The following is an 18,826-nucleotide window of genomic DNA, read 5'->3' as shown; positions in this document are numbered from 1 at the left end:
AAAATGAAAAATATTAATGAATTAGGATTGAAATAATACATAAGTACTAAGTAAAATAAAACCAGTAAATATAGATTTTTTTGTTTATATTGTACATAAATTGATATCCTACTTCTAGATTAAACTAAATATTCAACTCTTAAGCATCATTTTCAGCTTTCTCCTCTGGATACTTGTCGGTAAGGAAACTTTTAACCTCACCATACTCAGTTTTTAAGTTTAGACGTATTTTCTCGTGATTTCTGAACTTTTCATATTTTTTAAGATAAATTTCGTAGTGGGGCATTTTTTCATAGAATCTTGGGAATTTTTTTCTCTGTAAGATAACTTTGTCGTTCAAAATGTATTGAGTGAAGTCAAGTGTCTCGTCTTTAGATATTTCTTCTTTAGTTCTAACATAGGATGGGCTGGCAACTACATTGGGGAAGTTTTCATTTTCCTCTCTAAATTCTACTAAATGTAGTTTCTTCTCTTCAGCAAGTTGTTGATGAGATCTCTAATAGAATAAAACATATAATGTTTAAATTATAAATATTTTTTTTATTTTTAAATATTTACTTTAAAAAAAGATATGCCATGTTAGCATGGCAGCGTGACACAGTACCTGGAGTGGAATAAATTATTTTCAATTCTCCTTGCTCTAGTAATAAAGGCAGAGTTTGACCTTAAATTCCGTTACGGATAGTGGAGAATAGCACATGACAACAGGATTTCTCTGCCAACCCTACTATAGGGGCACAGAATACTTACTTACTTTTATTTTTTGCTTTACTTATTTAATGACATATAATAAAAATACACATAATAATACCTGTTGCAAAAGTCCAATAAAGAATGCCTTGACAATATGTTGCAAATTATGAGAGCCTTCAAGCTTAGCTCTGAGATCTTTAATACCAATGGCCTGACAAATCTCTTTGATAGCTCTGTGACAGCTCAATCCATAACCTTCATTCTTCTTCTGAACATATATTTTTGTTTTACCAAATGCCGTGAAAAAATCATGGAACACTGAAATTGAGATATTTTAATTAATTTCTATAAAAGGTATAAACAACATGATTTTAAAAAAAAACCTAATACATAAATAAATTTACTATTGTATGTTGAGGCATTGTGGAGTACAGGTTGTAGCTGTACATATGATAGTCATAAGTGTGATTCCCATTTGAGAGAATGAATTATGAATTATTTTTGTTTCCTCATTTGGAGAACAAAACAAAAACTTAGCTGAATGTCTACTGGCAAGAAAGAAAGTTAGGACAATTGTCAAACATTGGATTCTCTCTGCAAGCTCCCTATAACATGCATGCTAGATATAATGTAAAGCTACAAAAATACATAAATATACCTGTGTGGCCATTACAAATTTCAAAATTCATCAATTTTTTTCCTGCTCTGTTCTTCGCTTTTCTAAGTGCTGCAGGTGCTTCCTTTGCTTTACCTAGACCAAAACCTGCAAGACCTTGTCCATTACCTGTCACCACCTATGAAAAGAAGACAGATACATTGAAAAATATAATTAATGAAACATTAATATTTTTAGAGATGAAGCCTCCTTTGCACATATACCTTTTTGTATATTAATATTATGAATAGTAATTTTGTTTTTTTTTTATATTTGTTATAATAATTATTATTATAGTGCTTACCATAGCTTGGAAATTCCTTGTGCGACCCAGACTTCCTTTCATGATAAGTAAAGATCTAAGTTGTAGAACTTTTGTGTCGAAACCAATGAATTCCTCTGTAGTAAAAAAAATATATATCAGATTATTATATAACACATAAACATATTAAGTATTATAAATACTACACATATGCATCATTACCAACCATCTCCAACAGCATCTGGTTGTCCAATACTGCGGCCTGGCATACGAGAACCAGACCAACCTCTCTCAATTGGACTCAATCTCAGACGTCGAAATTTGGTCATTGAATCTCTCAGTTTAATTAATTTTTCCATTCTATAAATAATTTTCCAAGATAAAAATCATTATTAAAAAACTATTTAAGAAATAAATGTATAAATTACAATTTAAATAGTCACCTTTCTGGATCATCTGGTAATCTTTGTTGCTTAAGCAATTCTCTTCCTCGTATAACAGGCGCTGACAAGCCTGGCCATAACATATTAATTTTTCCAATACCTATCATTTGCCCACGATTTAAATCCCTAATACGTATTCGACCAGCACCTTTTCCACGTCCTTTTTTAGCTCCAGCATTACTTACAGAAGTGACGGATTTCCATAATTTTTCTGCTGGCACTATAAAATTTCACATAAATTAATTTGGTTTAAAAATATTATCTAAATACTTTGTTTTTAATAAAAAAAAAACACTAACATTTATTAAAAAATGTAATGCAAGCAACAGTTGTGGTACTAAAACTTTTTAGGTTACATTCATGTTGATATAGGGATATATTGCTTATTATTGAATTTAATGGCTTATTGATCACACTTTTAAGTGATAATATTTTAGTGGCCATAGTACGCACTGCAGAGTCTACGCACTCTGCTTCAAGAAAAACAAAAATAATTATTTAAAAATTAGAGTCCATTGATTGTGATTTCGGACTGTCAAGATTTGACATTGACATTTTATTACAAATTGCCAGATCTTTTTAAATTTTATAATATGAATATCTGTTTAGATTTTTTCAAATAAGTAAAATATGGTACCGTACTTATCCTTACTCATATCATTATATTTTTAACTCTTTTTATTTATATTGCTTAAATTATTCCAATAAATTAAAAGGAAATACAGTACAAGAATTAAGTTGACGTCTTTAGATATTATACTGTTCGTGTTGTGTTGACATTTTATTTACGTGGCTGACAGATTACAATTACAGATATTGACTTAGTTTGACGCACGAGTTTTTCGCTAAATACTAAATAAATGTATGGTAAATTATAAAAAAAATTGGAAAATAGTTAAACATGGGTCTTTGTAAATGTCCTAAAAGAAGAGTTACTAACCAATTTTGTTTCGAACACAGAGTAAATGTTTGTGAATATTGTATGGTAACAAATCATCCAAAGGTACTAATGTTGTTTTAAAATTATTTATCTCAGTGTGTAAGAAATTCAATTTAATATAAAAAGTTATATGTTTTAGTGTATTATACAGTCATATCTTCAATGGTTACAAGACAGCGATTATAATCCAATATGTGAAATATGCACGAAAACTTTATCAGAAGGGGAATGTATACGACTGACTTGTTACCGTGAGTATTTAATAATTATATAGTTATTACTTAAATGTTTTATATACTAATTACAAATTTAAATCTAGATGTATTTCATTGGGAGTGCGCCGAATCACGATATCGTGCTTTACCGCGTACAACTGCACCTGCTGGTTACCAATGCCCTTCGTGCGCATCTCCTGTCTTCCCGCCGTCAAACCTAGTGTCTCCAGTGGCTGATGTGCTTAGAGAAAAACTAGCTGGTGTGAATTGGGCTAGAGCTGGTCTAGGATTACCCTTGGTCAGTGTACTATGTACAAAATAATTCTTTTAAAGTATAAACACATCATTCAATTCTAAATTAATTAAAATCATATGCGTAAAATCTTAATTTTAAATTAATGTAGTGAATAATCTATGAAATACTCTATGTAGCTTTCAGAGGACCAAGATTTAAAAGGAGCAGCAGGAAGAAGAAGTCAATCTCCCAATCAGAATCAATTCTTTACAACATTGGACAACCAAAGAGGGACTCCAGTTGGGGCGAGTGATGATGAGTCTACAAGTCGGTCGGCAGCAAGCACACCACATTCCATTGTTCAAATGCCAGAGGATAGTGCCAATATGTATGATAATACATCAGTAAAGAGGACTGAGAGCTTACTAAGTATGTTCAATTTGTTTTTGTCATTTTTTACATTTTTAAGACACTATATTTACACACTAAGGGTAGAAATATATTAATAGTATAATTTATTTAACATAGTGAAATTCAAACTCATGCCGTTTTGGAAACTGAAAATGGTTATGCTCTTGTTAGTTATTACTAAAAGATGATTTGATTTTGTTATAATAATTTTTTTGTGTGTCTCTAAATATAGACTATTTTTGTTTTTATAGTTTTTGTAAAACATATTTTACTATTTTTTTTATTTACACTTAGGTGGCCAGGCATCTAGAAAAGCATTTAAATCTTTAGAACAAGAACCACTATTGAATTTTGATCATGATGAAAATAAATACAAACAAAAATCTACTTTTGCATGGATAAGTCGGTGGTGGAAGTGAGTAAAACTAAATTTAACTTTTGTGACACTATATTTGTGTACCATTTTTAACAAATTACTTCTCGTTTACCTTGTTTATGTATAAATGGTGTTTTTGTAGGAATACACTTCCTTCATCTCGTGTAAGAAGAGCTGGTGGCATTCAAAGAAGATATTGGATTACATTATTAATAGGAACGGCTATCATCATTTTGCTCCTTCTAAGCCATAGAAATGTTGAGGATGACAACCCATTTGGTTCAATCTTTGATGATGACAGAAGGATATTACAAAAGAATTAATGAATATACTTTAATCCAATAATATATACATATTTATGAAATCAAGCAATTCTTAGAAATATACCTCTAATATTATTAATTCTCATGTACAATCCGAAATAAAATATTTAAAAAGTTCAAGCAAGTCCTTTTTAATGCTTTGGGTGATACATCTCATTTCAAGTTTTATATGTTGGCATTGATATAATATAAAAAAAACTTATAAGATTTTAGTACAAGTGGCCACATCTTTATCTAAAAACAATGCTGAAAAAATATCATTGTAAAAATTAGGATAGTATTCACAGGCTCTTTTACAATCAGGCATCCAATTTACTTCAAGTAATTTAGGTTGTATTTTTTTATTATCATCACTCCAACTTAACATTAAATCTGCCGCATACAAAGCTCTGGATTGAGGACTTCTAGCTATACCACAGGGGGGAGCCTTAATTGTTGCGGCTGTAAATAATTCTGAAAACATTTTGAAAATAGATTTCTCTATTTCATCCCAATTATTATGTGGATATTGTTTATTCCAAGCTGCTATGAAATCGGCACATAATAGTTTAAATAATGAAACACCTTCACTATAATTCATAACAGTAAAATGTTGTTCATAATCTTCAAAATTATCCAAAGCAAATGCTTTGTTTGCAAATCTTAAGAAGAAATTTTTGTAAATATAAACTTCAGTTGCATCCACAGATTTTAGAAGGATAACATAACGGACATCAAATTTGACTTTGCCAATATCAGGCCTTTCAAATAACACTGGATTTTCAATATATTTTTGAGCAATTTTAGGGCCAGACAGTGGTAAGCGGCATAGAAAGTCTAAATTATCTGTAATGTACATATCTAAACCTCTAGCTAGGTTGTATGGCTTACAAATCCAATGATTATTTAAATCTTGCTTCTTGCGTTGCATATAATAGGCAACTAATTGTGCCAATTCAGTTTTCATATTAAAAGTAGTTGGTAACCATGTTGGTAATGTTTCAAGTGCATTTCTAGAACCACTCAATCCATCTTGCAATCTTCTTGCAACAATGGCTAATAAATCTTTAATAGTAATAACATATTCAAAAGGGAACTGATTTACAAATTTGTTAGGAAAGTTAACACTTAGTTCTCTGAAATTTTTAAAATGGTTAATATACCACAACACATCTGCTTCATCTTCATTGTTAACAATTTCAAATTCAGGAGTATTGAGATATTGATTAATAAATTCATATTCAGAATAAACTTTTAATGTAGGTGCTCGATCCCTGGTTTCTAAGAATTCTAATGCAGGAAGAGACTCAACAATGTGACCTTCTAAAAAGTAATTTGTATCTGGTTCAATTTGACTGAAGTCATCATCAAAATTATCATAATGTTGCCACGGAATAAGCATAGTTTCTCTTTGTTTTGAGTTTGAATAACTTCCTTCAATAAAATTCCTTGTAACTATGTCACCTTCTTCAACATTTTCTACTGGAAACAATAATGTGAATGTTATTTGTTCTGGAATATATATAAATGGAACAATGCGAAAATTTGGGTTATCAGAATGTGTGATTCCTGAACCTAACTCATCCATAACGTACCACACTGGTACTCTGTCTTCTACTGATAATTCTTCACTTTCAATTGCATATGTATTTGCATATTTCCATACATACTTGGAGACATCATGAATTTGTTCTTCAATAGTTTCAGAGGTGATCTGCATAAGATTACACATTCTCTCTAAAAGCACTGGTACATTTCTTAAGTTATTTTTTATATTGTTAGCTTTGAACGTCCAAGCGTGATCTATAAGATAAATATGACTAGAATCAGTTCTATCTATATCAGTTATAGCCATAACACTCCATAACGGGTCATATGGCCTCCTCTCTTCTTCATCATAATCGATTTTTACTAATTGAAATGCTGCACCAGAATCAAATATTTGATCTTTCAATTTTTTACATAAAGTAGGCCAAAAATACTCTGGTACACCTGAGAGTAAAAGTTGTGGCTTATGAGCTGCTATAAATGTCTTGTAACTACATATTCCGTCCATCTCTTCGAGTTTTAGTTCTAAATTAAGGGTCTAACACACAAAATTATTCTAATACATAAGGTTTAAGAATACATAACACGCCTTAAGATCTTTGAAATTTGAAAATAAAGTAAGGTTAATAATTAATACTGTCTAATGTCACTGTCACTTGAAATATTTTTATGCCACAGAATATGAGACAAATTTGCATGCATATACAGATTTAATAAGTCATTGTAAAATGTTAAAAAGAACGAAGAGTTTTTGACTGAATAGTTTTGGTTTCCAACGTACTCGGACAGAGGTTCCACGTAATTACAATACGCCACATGTATCACTCAATAGCAACACTACACACTAGATACTTTCCAATCAGTGCTATCACCTACAAGCATCGATCCCCGTTTGACCGTTTGACACAATTCCACTGATTTTAAAGTCTTTTTCACCTAAATCTACCCGAGTACGCTGACAGTATGTTCTAGTTGTATTAATAACAGATCTCGAGTCTAATAAATTTTCAGACGCAGCTAATTATGTAATGATAAAAATATAGCATATGTTTTGTACATATATTTTTTTATATATAATTATAAGAAGTCAATGGGCGTTTGTGAAAAATCACAAGCAAAAGACCTGTCATGGCAATCAACTTCGGCGAGTATCTCGCAGAAGAAGAAGTATACGAGAATAACCCGATTAAACAGTTTCATTTACAAAGTACAAGTACATCTTTATCACACATTAAATTTCTGATATTAAACAAAATTCTAATAATCGTTAATTTCAGATATTAAATAAAAATATCTGAAATTAACTATCTAATCTGAATGGTATTCGAGCTTCCATTGTATATAATAATATTCTTGACATTTATTTTATGTAAGTACTTATACATATTTTATCTTTTAGACTTGAAAACAGATATATGTTTTATCTGAATTTTAATATTTTATATAAAACAGGTTTATACATTAAAACACTATATATGTAATAGGAAAGATTAAATGTATTTTTCAGCATGAATATATGCTAACAACCATTTAAGGAGAATATTAATACACCTTAATCATAATTAATTTAATAATAAATCACATATAATTTTTAAATAAACTTTGAAACAAAAAAAAAACAGAAAAAGGCTCCCCTACTATTGAATGACACTAGAAAAAGCTAAGTGACAAGTTTTATTTCATAGTATATATATATGTACATAGCACAATGAAATATAATTGATTTACTGATGGTAATATAAAAAATTCTTATATCTTTAAATACAATGAAATAGTTAGTATATATATTTATTTTTCAACTTAATTCAATATAAAAAGGTTGGGACTCTGTAAGAAGTGTAAAGTAAAATATCATAAGTTGTTTACATTACATTAGAAATATGTTGTATGCCTCAAATATATACATAGAAATCCATGGCGGTCACCACTTAAAGTAGGATAACTAGTATATCTTTTTATCCTTACGCTGTATCCCGTATATAGCAGTACAGAGGGAATCTAGTGTTAAGACACTAAATTTTCCATATTACAAAACTAGTACATCATAGAACACAATTACAATAATCAGAAGTTTCAGTTAGAGTCAGATTCCAAGTGATTTCTGTAGTTGCGACGACGTTTATTAGCCCTTTGCCTATCTGGGGGCCAGAGGCTGCCTTCAGTACTGCAGCTGCTTTCCAGTTCACTTTCATTTGTTTCATTCATAAGTCTCGCTACCGTCCTATTATAATGAATTTTAGGGGACACCCTGTCAGGGACTGCCGCTGTCCTGTCCTCTTGTTCTTTATGTGGGGGTGATTCACTTGAATCTGAACGTTGTATACTAAATCTACCAATTCTCCTTACTCTCCTTAAATTCATTCTTAGTCTACTTTCTGTTGCTGTAGTAGAATTTCTCTCTGACTCTGGTCGTTCCATTCGTGTTGAATCAGCCAAGGGATCTCTCGAACCATTTATGGGTGTGGGGACAATATTTATCAAATTGTTAGGTATACCATTCATATTCTGGTTTCTGGGTGATATCGGTCGACTGCTCACTGATTGGTCATCGTCGGAATCTACTTCAGCTATTCGGAAAAGTGCGGAATTGCTTTGGCCCCTGTAACCTGGAATTGATTAAATCACATAAAGATTTGTTAAAAATAAAATATGTACAATATACACAAATAATGTAATATATATTTTTTTAATTATCATAATATTTTCGAATTTAACAATCATATACATTATTCTTGCATAATTTCCTAATACCTCTACTTTATTTAAAATGATGTAAAGATTATCAAATCGGGTAGAACCACGGGCCCAAGAATAGGCGGGCTGGGCCAGATGAGCCGTGCCCAGTCCAGAAATATTACAAATAAAAAAAAATCAGCTTAACGCTGTATCCCGCACATAGCAGGGTAGGCAGAGTGAACCTAGTGTTAAGACACTTCGTTCCCACGATCTGCCAACTTCTGCAGGCATTGCGTGTTGAGTGGTAGAACTGAACGCCGCGCTTTGCCTAGCCACCAAAACGGAGAATTGGAAATGTAAAAGTAAATAAATATTTCACTTCCTCAAGTGGGAATCGATTCCACAACCGCGATACAGTCACACGCCTTGTGCCGCTGCGCCACGACGGCCTCTAGAAATGTAATTTATTGCAAATAAAAAAATTGCCCCAAAATTAAAACTAAAACAACGTTTACACAAACATATTTTTCAAAGCTAAGGTCCAGGCTCCACTCAGATTTCTCTTGGTAGAACATTCGAACGAGCAAAACGGCATCGTATAGAAGCTGGTTCTATTAAAAAGATACAAAGAATTTCAAAAACATTACAAACCTGTACTTGTGCTAGGTAAAGCTAAATTTTCTTCAAAATTGTCAAAATTTGTATAATTATTATTATCACTACTGTCTTGGGCTAATGTGTGACCTAAAACAATAAAATATATATATATATATATATACATCAAAACTATAATATATGTATAAAATACTAAACAATACTTTCCGTACCATTATTCCTGAAAGTTACAATTTTAATATAACCAGCGACTCGGCCTTTCCTTTTATTACTCCTCGTGACGTTCACCCTCCTTCGTAATGGCCTCACTATCTGAAAAACAATATTGTATATAGTTAAACTATGTATGTACTGTAAACGTTATATTCAAAGTAGGAAACAGTGTCTTAATATTAGTTTCTGTTTGCCTACATTAATATTGATAATCGGAGGAGGAATCTAAATTCATATTGATAATCGGAGGTACTCGCGTAAAATTGCGCGGAGTACGTAAAGTCTGGTATCCCTTTGTTATAACGTATTACTGTGCGTGAGAGTGAGCGCTACGATCTTAGAGGCATTTCGTACCCACACATAAATTACAAGTACAATCGAGATCACATTAAATGGTTCAAATAAGAATATCCTCTTCACTGCTCCAGCCGTGAAATTATAAATATGTGTTAACCACATTTATAATTAAAATAATTAATTAATCAAATATATAATTGTCCAAATAATCGAGTCCACCAACTATATTATATCCATAACATATTTATGTCTTTACTCTGCCAGGATTCCTGTACAAGCAGCGCGTGGGCTCATCCGAGTCGGTCCGCTCGCTGGAGGGCGCGGAGAGGCGGGTGCGCGACGCGGGGCGGCGTGGACCACGCGTGCGCCGCAGCGCCGTGCGCTTGCCCTTGTTACTGGTGGTGGGCGGGGGCTTGGAGGATGGCTTGTTTATGCACGTTCGGGATTGTTTGCTCCTTCTGTTAAAGAGAGTTCATCATAATAAAATATTTTAGTGAAATCGGGATGGTGTATGAAACCATAGGATCCCTCTCCCTATCTTGCTTTGTTACTACGTCTGTTTGTTGCTACGCTCTGACATGCATTTACTTTTTATATTTAAAACACCATAGAAATTTAGTGGAACAGCACAAACAAAAACCTTCACCTAAGAGAACCACGCTTCTGAGATCGCACGCCCTTTGGATAACGCGATGCAACGAGCCGCGCCAGCCTGTTTGGACATCTTTGAATCCGAGTGCCATTTGCAGTTGCTAAAAGAAATACATTATAATTATATTTATTAATATTGTAAAAGTGTATTGTACGCTTTAACGCCAAAACGATTATATATAGATATATTTTTTATTAAAAATATATAAGTATTTAGAATATATATATATATATATATATATACTTCAGTTGGATATTATATAAAATAAGTTTAATCAAGCGAAGCCACGTTTAAGTCCCTAATAAATATATAAAAATACAAAAAAATTAATAAATAATGAAAAGCTTAGACTAAATAAATATTCAATATACACATACAAATATATTTATTATTTTATATATATGTACATACATTTATCAACTAATAGTGAAACATAAAATCTATACACACCTCGTTTTTGTGCCAAATGCAAGAAATCCACAATAATTTGATCACTATCACTCGAATCCGACATGTTTCCAGGCGCCGAAGCCGAACTAGAACCGTCCAAGGAGTCAGTCTCCTCAGCGAGACACTCCAACTCCCTCTGGACTAGGGAGTCGAAGAACGCCATCATGCGCGGGTCCTCGCTGGTAGACTGTTCCGCGTAGTTGTGCGATAAGTACTGGAATATAAAAATAAATGATTAATTCTGTAAGTGGTACTTATTTTTGTACAGCAACGTAGACAGATAAAAGGCAAACGAGTGTAAGTGATCACACCAGAGAAGATATACAAGTGCGTGGACGGCTTTTAAGGTGGAGATAGACAGATAGATCAGGGAACACTGCCGCAGGTATGCCATTCCAAAGTTACGTGGCGTGTGGAAGGAAGTTCCTATGAAACTGCACAATAGTAAAGTGCCATGTATCCATATGATATGGATAACATTTAAGTTTATTACGTAATTAAAATAAATGTTGGTAATATAGAAGGAAGAAAGATGAATGCTGTAGAAAATGCGATGTTTTAATAGAAAATGCCAAGTCCGGTACCAAAGAGATGACATAGTAAGACTGAAAGACTTGTTTAGGTGATTTGAACACGTCAAGAGAATAAGTGAGTGCGTGGTAAGAGAGACAATTGAAGACATGGATTGACCTTCAAGCAAACACACCATCGATGGTACTGGAGGAGGGTCACATATAAAAACATGAGAAGCAACTAGAGGGCAGGTATGCAAAGACTCTGGCTTTATATATTATATATTTATAAATAAAACAACAAACCTGTCCGCTATGATGCACAAGTGACACATAGTCCTCGTGGCTGTACATTTCTCTCGGATTGTCAGAGCCCTGGGCCTCTTCCAGTAGCGAGCCACGCATTTTAGGATACTCCAGTGGTGACCAAATCTAGGTGCAAACTAACGTTTATTAATGTGTAAGATTGGATTTCTTCTTATTAAAAAGTTAGTATAATTTAAAGAATAAAGGAAGAACTTATAATATAACGAAATTATTTAAAGGTTTACGATTGGGCAATCATAAAAAATATTCAGACTGTTAATCCTAATAAACTATTGAACTTGTTTATTTTCTTTTTAGTTTTATACAGTCCGAGTTTTAGTTTTTTTTTTAATATTTTTTTTATTTTTTACTTTTTAGTTAGGATTTATTATGGTAATGATAATCATGATATAACTTTTTGAAATCCTTGTATTGAGCTGTTGAATTTGATTGTAATCAAAACTAAAAAATTTTTTTCACTAAGTCTAATGGCGTCCCACAGCCGCCACGATATTTTTTTAACGTCACCACAATTATATAAATCCGTTGAGCGGTTCTGGAGATATGAGGTAATAAAGAATATTACATACATACAAGATAGGTACGAAAAACATAACCCTTCCTTAGCAATCGGAAAAAATTACCTTAATAATTTTCTCGACTCCCGACGATGCTACGAGGCAGTAATGTGAATTGTACCGCACTTGATTTACTATCGACCTGTGACCGTAGAGCACTATATGAGGCGGCTCCACCACTGTATCTGGAAACAGTAAGTCCGATTTTTTTTTGGGATTCAGCATGTATCCCACACATAGGAAGTAGGCAGAGGGAACCTAGTGTTAAAATACTTTGTTCCCCAAGTACCGCCCAATTTTCAAGACATTGCACATTGAGTTGTGGTGGTCAACACTGTGCTTTGTTTTGTCACTAAAGTTGATAAATGAAAAAAAAATCCAATTTTAAAACGATCCCTCAACCAATACCTCTATAGTCAACCGCTCTGCCATGATGGCCTCAATAAATAATTGTTAATTATATTTATGAATTTACTAGCCACAAAAGTTATATTTAAAAAAATATATGTATTACATGTAAACAGTAACTTGATATTTAAAGACTTACTATTGAAATGGTTAAAATAATAAATATTTTTGTATAAAGATATGAAACTTAATACCTTAAAATATTCAATAAAAAATCAAATATAAAAGTATAATAAATAAGAAAAAACACATAACACAAATATATGGCCGTTATTGTAGTGCAGCAAACACGATACTGACGGGTGTGGGTTTGATTCACATTCAAGGAATGAATTATTTTCATTTTCTCGCTCTAAGACAAAACGCAGCATGAAGTTCCAATCAACACTGAATATCTGAAAATTTTGTGGTTCATAGTAAATGGAATGTTCACAAGGTTCCCTCTGCCTACTTTATAAAGATGTAGCATGATACTTAAAAACAAAACAACATATTTCTACTAGAACAATATAAAAAAACTCACCAAACCCACCACCAGTATCAGGCACTTTCCACATATACAGATTAAAATCATCTGAACCAGACAATACAAATTGATCATTCTCTCCTGCAAAACAGCAACTTTTCATAGTGCATGAATTATAATAGTCCTGATGGTAAAACTCAGCCACTGGTTCTGGAGAGTGAAGAGAGTAGAGAACTGGGGCCAAGCGACGCCGGAGGGCGAGTATATGCGCGCCGGTCCTATTGAATCTCACGCTCATGCTGTTCTGACATGATCCATTGTTGCCGACGTACCGGATTACGGGACTTGAAATAATTGATACATAGTTTAGTTAAATTTTTATTTATACAGATTCACACTGTACTGTGGTATAACCACATGTAGCAGGAAAGAGGAAGGAGAAGAGAGCCTAGTGGTAAGAAACGTCTTCCCCGAGATTTTGAAGGGATTGTGGATGAGAGGCGGAACTCAACGCCGCTCTTTGCCTCGACACCAAAGCGACGAAAATGAAAATATTAAATATTTCATTTCATTAACTTACTTTTTAGTTGAGCGTAAATCCCATAGTGCTACACCGTCTCTGGCATTAGCCGATACAAGAACACCCAATTGCTGTGGATGAAACATCACACCATGGAATGCTTTACGACTGCGAGATATAACAAGAGATTCTGCAAACAACAAAAATAAAAATACAATAAAATTAGAATATATAATAAACCTTAAAGCAAAATAAATAACAATCTTAACAAATAAAAGATTCATAAATCAAATACATATATGGTCTAATTATAGAGCTTATCTCATTTGGTTTATATAATTTATAAATGTCAGAACATAAGTAGTACAGTTTATTTTTTCTATTAAAATTCTCTTTTTAATTGCTATAGAAATTTTATGTCATATATTTCTATAAATACTAAAATCTAAATCTTCTTCTTCCTGGCATTAATCCCGGCTATTACCAGGGTCTGCCTTCCTACTTAACCTACTCCACTTTGCACGATCTTTTGCGTCCTCGGTGGTTAGACCATTGGCTCTCATGTCCTGCATCACGACATCCAACCAGCGCTTCCTTGGGCGTCCGGGAGGTCGCGCCCCAGGAACTGGTATAGCAAGGCACTTGCGTCCGACATAGTTCTTAGGCCGGCGCGTAACGTGGCCATACCATCTCAAGCGACGCTCTTGGAGCTTATCCGCTACGTCACGGACCCCAAGACTACCTCGAATGAATGTGTTGCGTATGCGGTCAGACCGCGTTACGCCGCACATCCACCTCAGCATCTTCATTTCCGTGACGTGAAGCTCCTGAGTGTGCCGAGATAGTGCTGGCCAACATTCGCTGCCGTATAAAAGAACCGGTCGGACGATGCTCTTGTATATCAGCCCCTTGAGCTTGGGCGGTATTCTGCGGTCGCAGACCACACCAGTGACCTCCCGCCATTTGGTCCAGGCAGCGCTTATCCGGCCATGGACATCGTGGTCGATGCCTCCAGACTCGTGCATAACGGATCCAAGGTACCTGAACTTCTCCGACTTAACGGCTGGCTCAGGACCTATAAGGATGGTGCTCGAGTCCCGGCTCCCGCAGGCCATGTACTCTGTCTTCGACACATTTAGTTTAAGACCGCCGTTCTCAAGCGTACCCTTCCAGAGGTTCACTTTACGCTCCAGCGTCAGTCGGTTCTCGGCAATGAGTGCTATGTCGTCGGCATACATCATCAGCCATGGAGGCTGGTCCTGGATGTGAGCCGAGACAGTATCGAGCACTACATTGAATAAGAACGGACTAAGAGCCGAGCCCTGGTGAACCCCCACTGTAATCGGGAAGGGTCTAGTGTCGCCAACAGCAGTCCTAACCATAGAAGCGGAATCGTGGTACATGCCCCTGATAATCTCAATATAGGCCTCAGGGATCCCTTTGGATCGCAATGCCCACCAGATACACTGACGAGGCACACTGTCAAAGGCCTTCTGCAGATCTAAAAAGGCCACGTGCAGAGCTCTCCTTTTTTTTTCCCTGTATGCCTCCATCAAAGTTCTGAGGGCGAAAATGGCGTCCATGGTGCCCGATCCCGGCTGAAATCCATATTGAGACACAGAGACAGTACACTCTCGGCGGAGCCTGAGGTCGATCATGCGCTCGAAGAGCTTCATGGTATGACTCATAAGCTTAATGCCCCTATAACTACCACAATCTTGAACACTGCCCCTTCCCTTGTAAATAGGGGTAATAAAGCTAAGCCGCCACTGATGCGGCATCTTACCAGTGTTCAAGATATGGTTAAAAAGGTCAGTAAGCATGAGCACACCAAGAGAGCCCAACGATTTCCACGCTTCGATCGAAATGTCGTCAGGTCCCACCGCTTTTCCGTTCTTCATGCGTCGAAGGCAATTACGTGTTTCGTCAAGGGTTATCGGGGCAATAAATCCGAGGTTACTGTGTACTCCAGTCTGTCTTCAGGAGAGTTGGATTCCTGCCACTTCTTAAGGCAGCCTTCTTTTCACGAGTCACTTCCTGGACCTCGTCATTCCACCACCATGTCTCCTTGTCGATGACACGTCCTCCCCTAGAAACCCCAAGAACTCGCCTGCCTGCCGCAATGATTGCCGACTGAGCCCGATCCCAAGCATCCTGAGCAGTCTCGGTGTTAGTCGAAAGATTATGACTTTTCACCTCTGCCAGGAAGTCGGTCTGCATCGGTCCATTCAGCAACCACCACTTGATCCGAGGCCTACGTTTTTCGGCTACTTTCTTCTTCGGAGTGACGTTAAAGTCCATGACAAGAAGACGATGTTGGGCCGTTAGGCTTTCGCCTGGAATGACCTTACAGTTAGTTGCCCTGCCCATATGACACCGTCTGGTCAATAAGTAGTCTATTTGAGTTGAGTGGGACCCGCACTTATACGTGATAAGATTCTGAGAATTCTTTTGGAAGAACGTATTCACGACGGCCAGATCAGACGCAATACAGGTTCTCAGAATGTTTTCTCCCTCTGCATTGCGAAGACCGTGCCCAAAACCCCCGTGAACACGTTCATACGGCTCAGCAGCCCTACCGACGTGCCCGTTCAAGTCCCCCCCAACTAAGACCACTTCGGTACACGGCACAGCAAGTAGCACCCCTTCATACTGCTCCCAGAATGTCTCCTTTTCGGCCGCGCTACATCCCGCCTGGGGAGCATAGGCACTGATTAAGTTTGTGATGACGCCCTCAATCAGTACCCTCACTCGCATCAGGCGGTCGGAGCGACGGTCAACTTCAAGGAGCCCATTCTGAAGCTCTTCAGAAAGCGCTACCGCTACACCGTTTCTACCCGAAGGTGACCCAATGTATATAAGCCGGTAACCCTGTCCGATGTTACGGGACTTATTGCCCTTCCAGCGTGTTTCCTGGAGGAAGGCACACTGGACCCGACGTCTCATGAGTACATCTGCGAGTTCCCTGCATCGTCCGGTCAGAGAGCCAATATTCCACGTTGCAAAGCGGAGTTTCCTTCTGGGTACTAGCGTCTTTAGCCGTGCCCGTACATGACACGGTAGCCCTTGCCCACTTGTCACAGGTGTAGGGCGATGTGCCTGCGCGTCGTTTTGCGGCGACGCCCTAGCCGTACCCATTCTTTTGATTCGTTGTCGGTCCATATAAGTGGCGGTTGGCGGTTTTTAAATGGAGCGACTGCCGTCTGACCTCCAAAACCCCTTTGTGGGGAAAAACCGAGGGGAGAGAAAAATAGAAGGGATAGGATAGGTAAAAGGAGGGAGCGAAGGAAAAGAGGAGGGGAAGGGGGGGAGTTAGGACACCATTCTTACGGACTGGATGAGGATGTAAGAGTGACGGCTCGAGGATTCGGGGTCGCGTACCCGTATGCCCACAAACAAATATCGGACTGATATTAGTCAGGACATCCTCTGAATAAATAAATACTAAAATCTAAATAAATACATAATACTAAAATCTAAATAAATACATAATTATATTTACCATGATCAGATCGTCGAGTATCAAATACCAATAATCTGCCATCATTACCAGCTGTGGTCAAAACACACTCATTAAATGGATCAATACTCAAGCTGCATACAGCCTCTTGATGGCGGAGCACCTCCAGAGGATGCTTTCTTTCTAAATCATGGACTATTACCTGAACAATATAAAAATATTTTTTTAACTTCACACTACATCCTGCATATAGCAGCATTCACAAAGGGAATCTTATAATTAAGACATTCCATTTCTCAATTTCCACCCAATTGTTGAGACATTATCTCGATTGATAGGACATAATAACTGATTGCCCCAAGTAGGAATAGAACCTTCAATTATCACATTTATAGTCATAGGATGCATTGCCACCTCTAAATTTATGTATTTCATAATTAAAAAACATAATCAAAAATGGTGTGATAGATTTTTTTATATACAAAATATAATATGGTCTTTATTTATTTTTATATTACTTACTATATCATCATTTCCCCCAGAATATATTTTTTTGCTATCAGATGTTATGCCCAAGCAGAATATATTAGACTGATGCATAGCTTTCATGGGTTCAGGCTTATTATAATCAAGTATAGCTTTTCCAAATTGCCATAACATAACTCTTCTATCATCCCCACCTACAATTTTAACATATTAATATGAAAATATTAAAAATAAATAATAGTAATCAATACAAAACGAAGAATTGAAGAAATTAATACTTTAAGCTAGAGTACTTAAGGTTCATTATGGATAAAAGTTGGAATTATTTTTCTTGACAACATACTTGTTGTTATGATTATATTTCTAAGATATCTACCAAATTAACTTTAGTGAAATCTTCAATGTTGAAATAGTTCAAATATTTAGGCCCACCATACTTTTAACATGAATTTAATTATTGTATATGTTTATTTATTACCTGATACGAGTAATTCGCCATTGCTAGAAAACTCAATTGCATTAACACATCCAAAATGACAAACTAAATCGCGACGATACAAGTTTTTCGCTGCGTCGAGACGCTTATTAAATAATTGTTCTTTAAGATTCTGTAAAAATCCATATTCTCTTTTTGTAATATATGTTAAAGGACTTGCAATATTCGCCATTATTGAAGCGAATCCACCATTTTCTATGGAACTTCGTCCACTTCACGATCAGCTGTACTATATTTTTAAAAACATCCAGCGTTCCATTTCACGTTAATAATTGACGCAATAGCTCACCATGTTTTTCTTAATTGTACTATATAATTTAATTAACTGAACCTGAACAAAAACAGCGTAACTATTTCTGATGTGATGTGTGCGGTATAATCACAGAACACATTTACTCAAAGAATGTTCACTTCATACTAAAAAATGGGTGACAAAACGATGCTGCTGCCATCTCTGTGCGTGCCCAGCAAAACTATTTGCGGGAAAATTTGGCTTTAGAATTTTATTCAAAAGCCAGAATTATGACTATTTCAAAATCATTTGGAAGTATTATTATTTAAATTATATAATAATACTTCCAAATGATTTTGAAAGAGTCTGAATAATTTAT

At 35.5% G+C, this 18,826-nt stretch overlaps 4 protein-coding genes across 5 annotated transcripts; 1 reads left to right on the top strand and 3 right to left on the bottom strand.

The window, feature by feature from the left end:
- Positions 1 to 69: 69 nt before the first annotated feature.
- On the bottom strand, positions 70 to 2,605 carry mRpS5 (mitochondrial ribosomal protein S5). Its single transcript, XM_085189589.1, has 7 exons — positions 2,353 to 2,605; positions 2,054 to 2,273; positions 1,837 to 1,970; positions 1,653 to 1,747; positions 1,352 to 1,487; positions 812 to 1,011; positions 70 to 496 (listed from the first exon to the last, which is right to left on the bottom strand). Exons 1-7 carry the CDS (start codon positions 2,495 to 2,497, stop codon positions 140 to 142), a joined length of 1,287 nt encoding a protein of 428 aa, XP_085045715.1. The 5' UTR covers positions 2,498 to 2,605; the 3' UTR covers positions 70 to 139.
- Positions 2,606 to 2,839: 234 nt separating this feature from the next.
- Positions 2,840 to 6,697, top strand: LOC146536929 (zinc finger protein-like 1 homolog). The gene is made up of 6 exons (XM_085189590.1): positions 2,840 to 3,056; positions 3,133 to 3,244; positions 3,313 to 3,506; positions 3,641 to 3,872; positions 4,149 to 4,269; positions 4,373 to 6,697. The coding sequence occupies exons 1-6, from the start codon at positions 2,955 to 2,957 to the stop codon at positions 4,551 to 4,553; spliced, it is 942 nt and encodes a 313-aa protein (XP_085045716.1). The 5' UTR covers positions 2,840 to 2,954; the 3' UTR covers positions 4,554 to 6,697.
- TTLL12 (Tubulin tyrosine ligase-like 12) lies at positions 4,285 to 6,588 on the bottom strand. Its single transcript, XM_085189588.1, has one exon. It carries the CDS (start codon positions 6,586 to 6,588, stop codon positions 4,753 to 4,755), a length of 1,836 nt encoding a protein of 611 aa, XP_085045714.1. The 3' UTR covers positions 4,285 to 4,752.
- Positions 6,698 to 7,556: 859 nt separating the features above from the next.
- LOC146536928 (DDB1- and CUL4-associated factor 5) lies at positions 7,557 to 18,456 on the bottom strand. 2 transcript variants are annotated; one of them, XM_085189586.1, is made up of 13 exons: positions 18,198 to 18,455; positions 17,756 to 17,913; positions 17,276 to 17,435; positions 13,834 to 13,963; positions 13,311 to 13,597; positions 12,446 to 12,564; positions 11,802 to 11,927; positions 10,984 to 11,197; positions 10,528 to 10,633; positions 10,138 to 10,339; positions 9,584 to 9,683; positions 9,408 to 9,500; positions 7,557 to 8,686 (listed from the first exon to the last, which is right to left on the bottom strand). In XM_085189586.1, the coding sequence occupies exons 1-13, from the start codon at positions 18,385 to 18,387 to the stop codon at positions 8,154 to 8,156; spliced, it is 2,418 nt and encodes an 805-aa protein (XP_085045712.1). In that variant the 5' UTR covers positions 18,388 to 18,455; the 3' UTR covers positions 7,557 to 8,153. The 2 variants fall into 2 exon arrangements, with proteins under 2 accessions (XP_085045712.1, XP_085045713.1); XM_085189587.1 differs by lacking the exon at positions 7,557 to 8,686 and adding an exon at positions 8,783 to 9,207 and having other exon boundaries at positions 18,198 to 18,456.
- Between the last annotated feature and the right edge of the window lie 370 nt (positions 18,457 to 18,826).

This window comes from Heliconius melpomene, chromosome 8 (assembly GCF_056956725.1).
Source record: "Heliconius melpomene rosina isolate 202511_hmr_F chromosome 8, ASM5695672v1, whole genome shotgun sequence".
NCBI lineage: Eukaryota > Metazoa > Arthropoda > Insecta > Lepidoptera > Nymphalidae > Heliconius > Heliconius melpomene.
The sequence above is the reverse complement of the archived record's forward strand: the minus strand, read 5'-3'. Positions and strand labels throughout refer to the sequence as shown.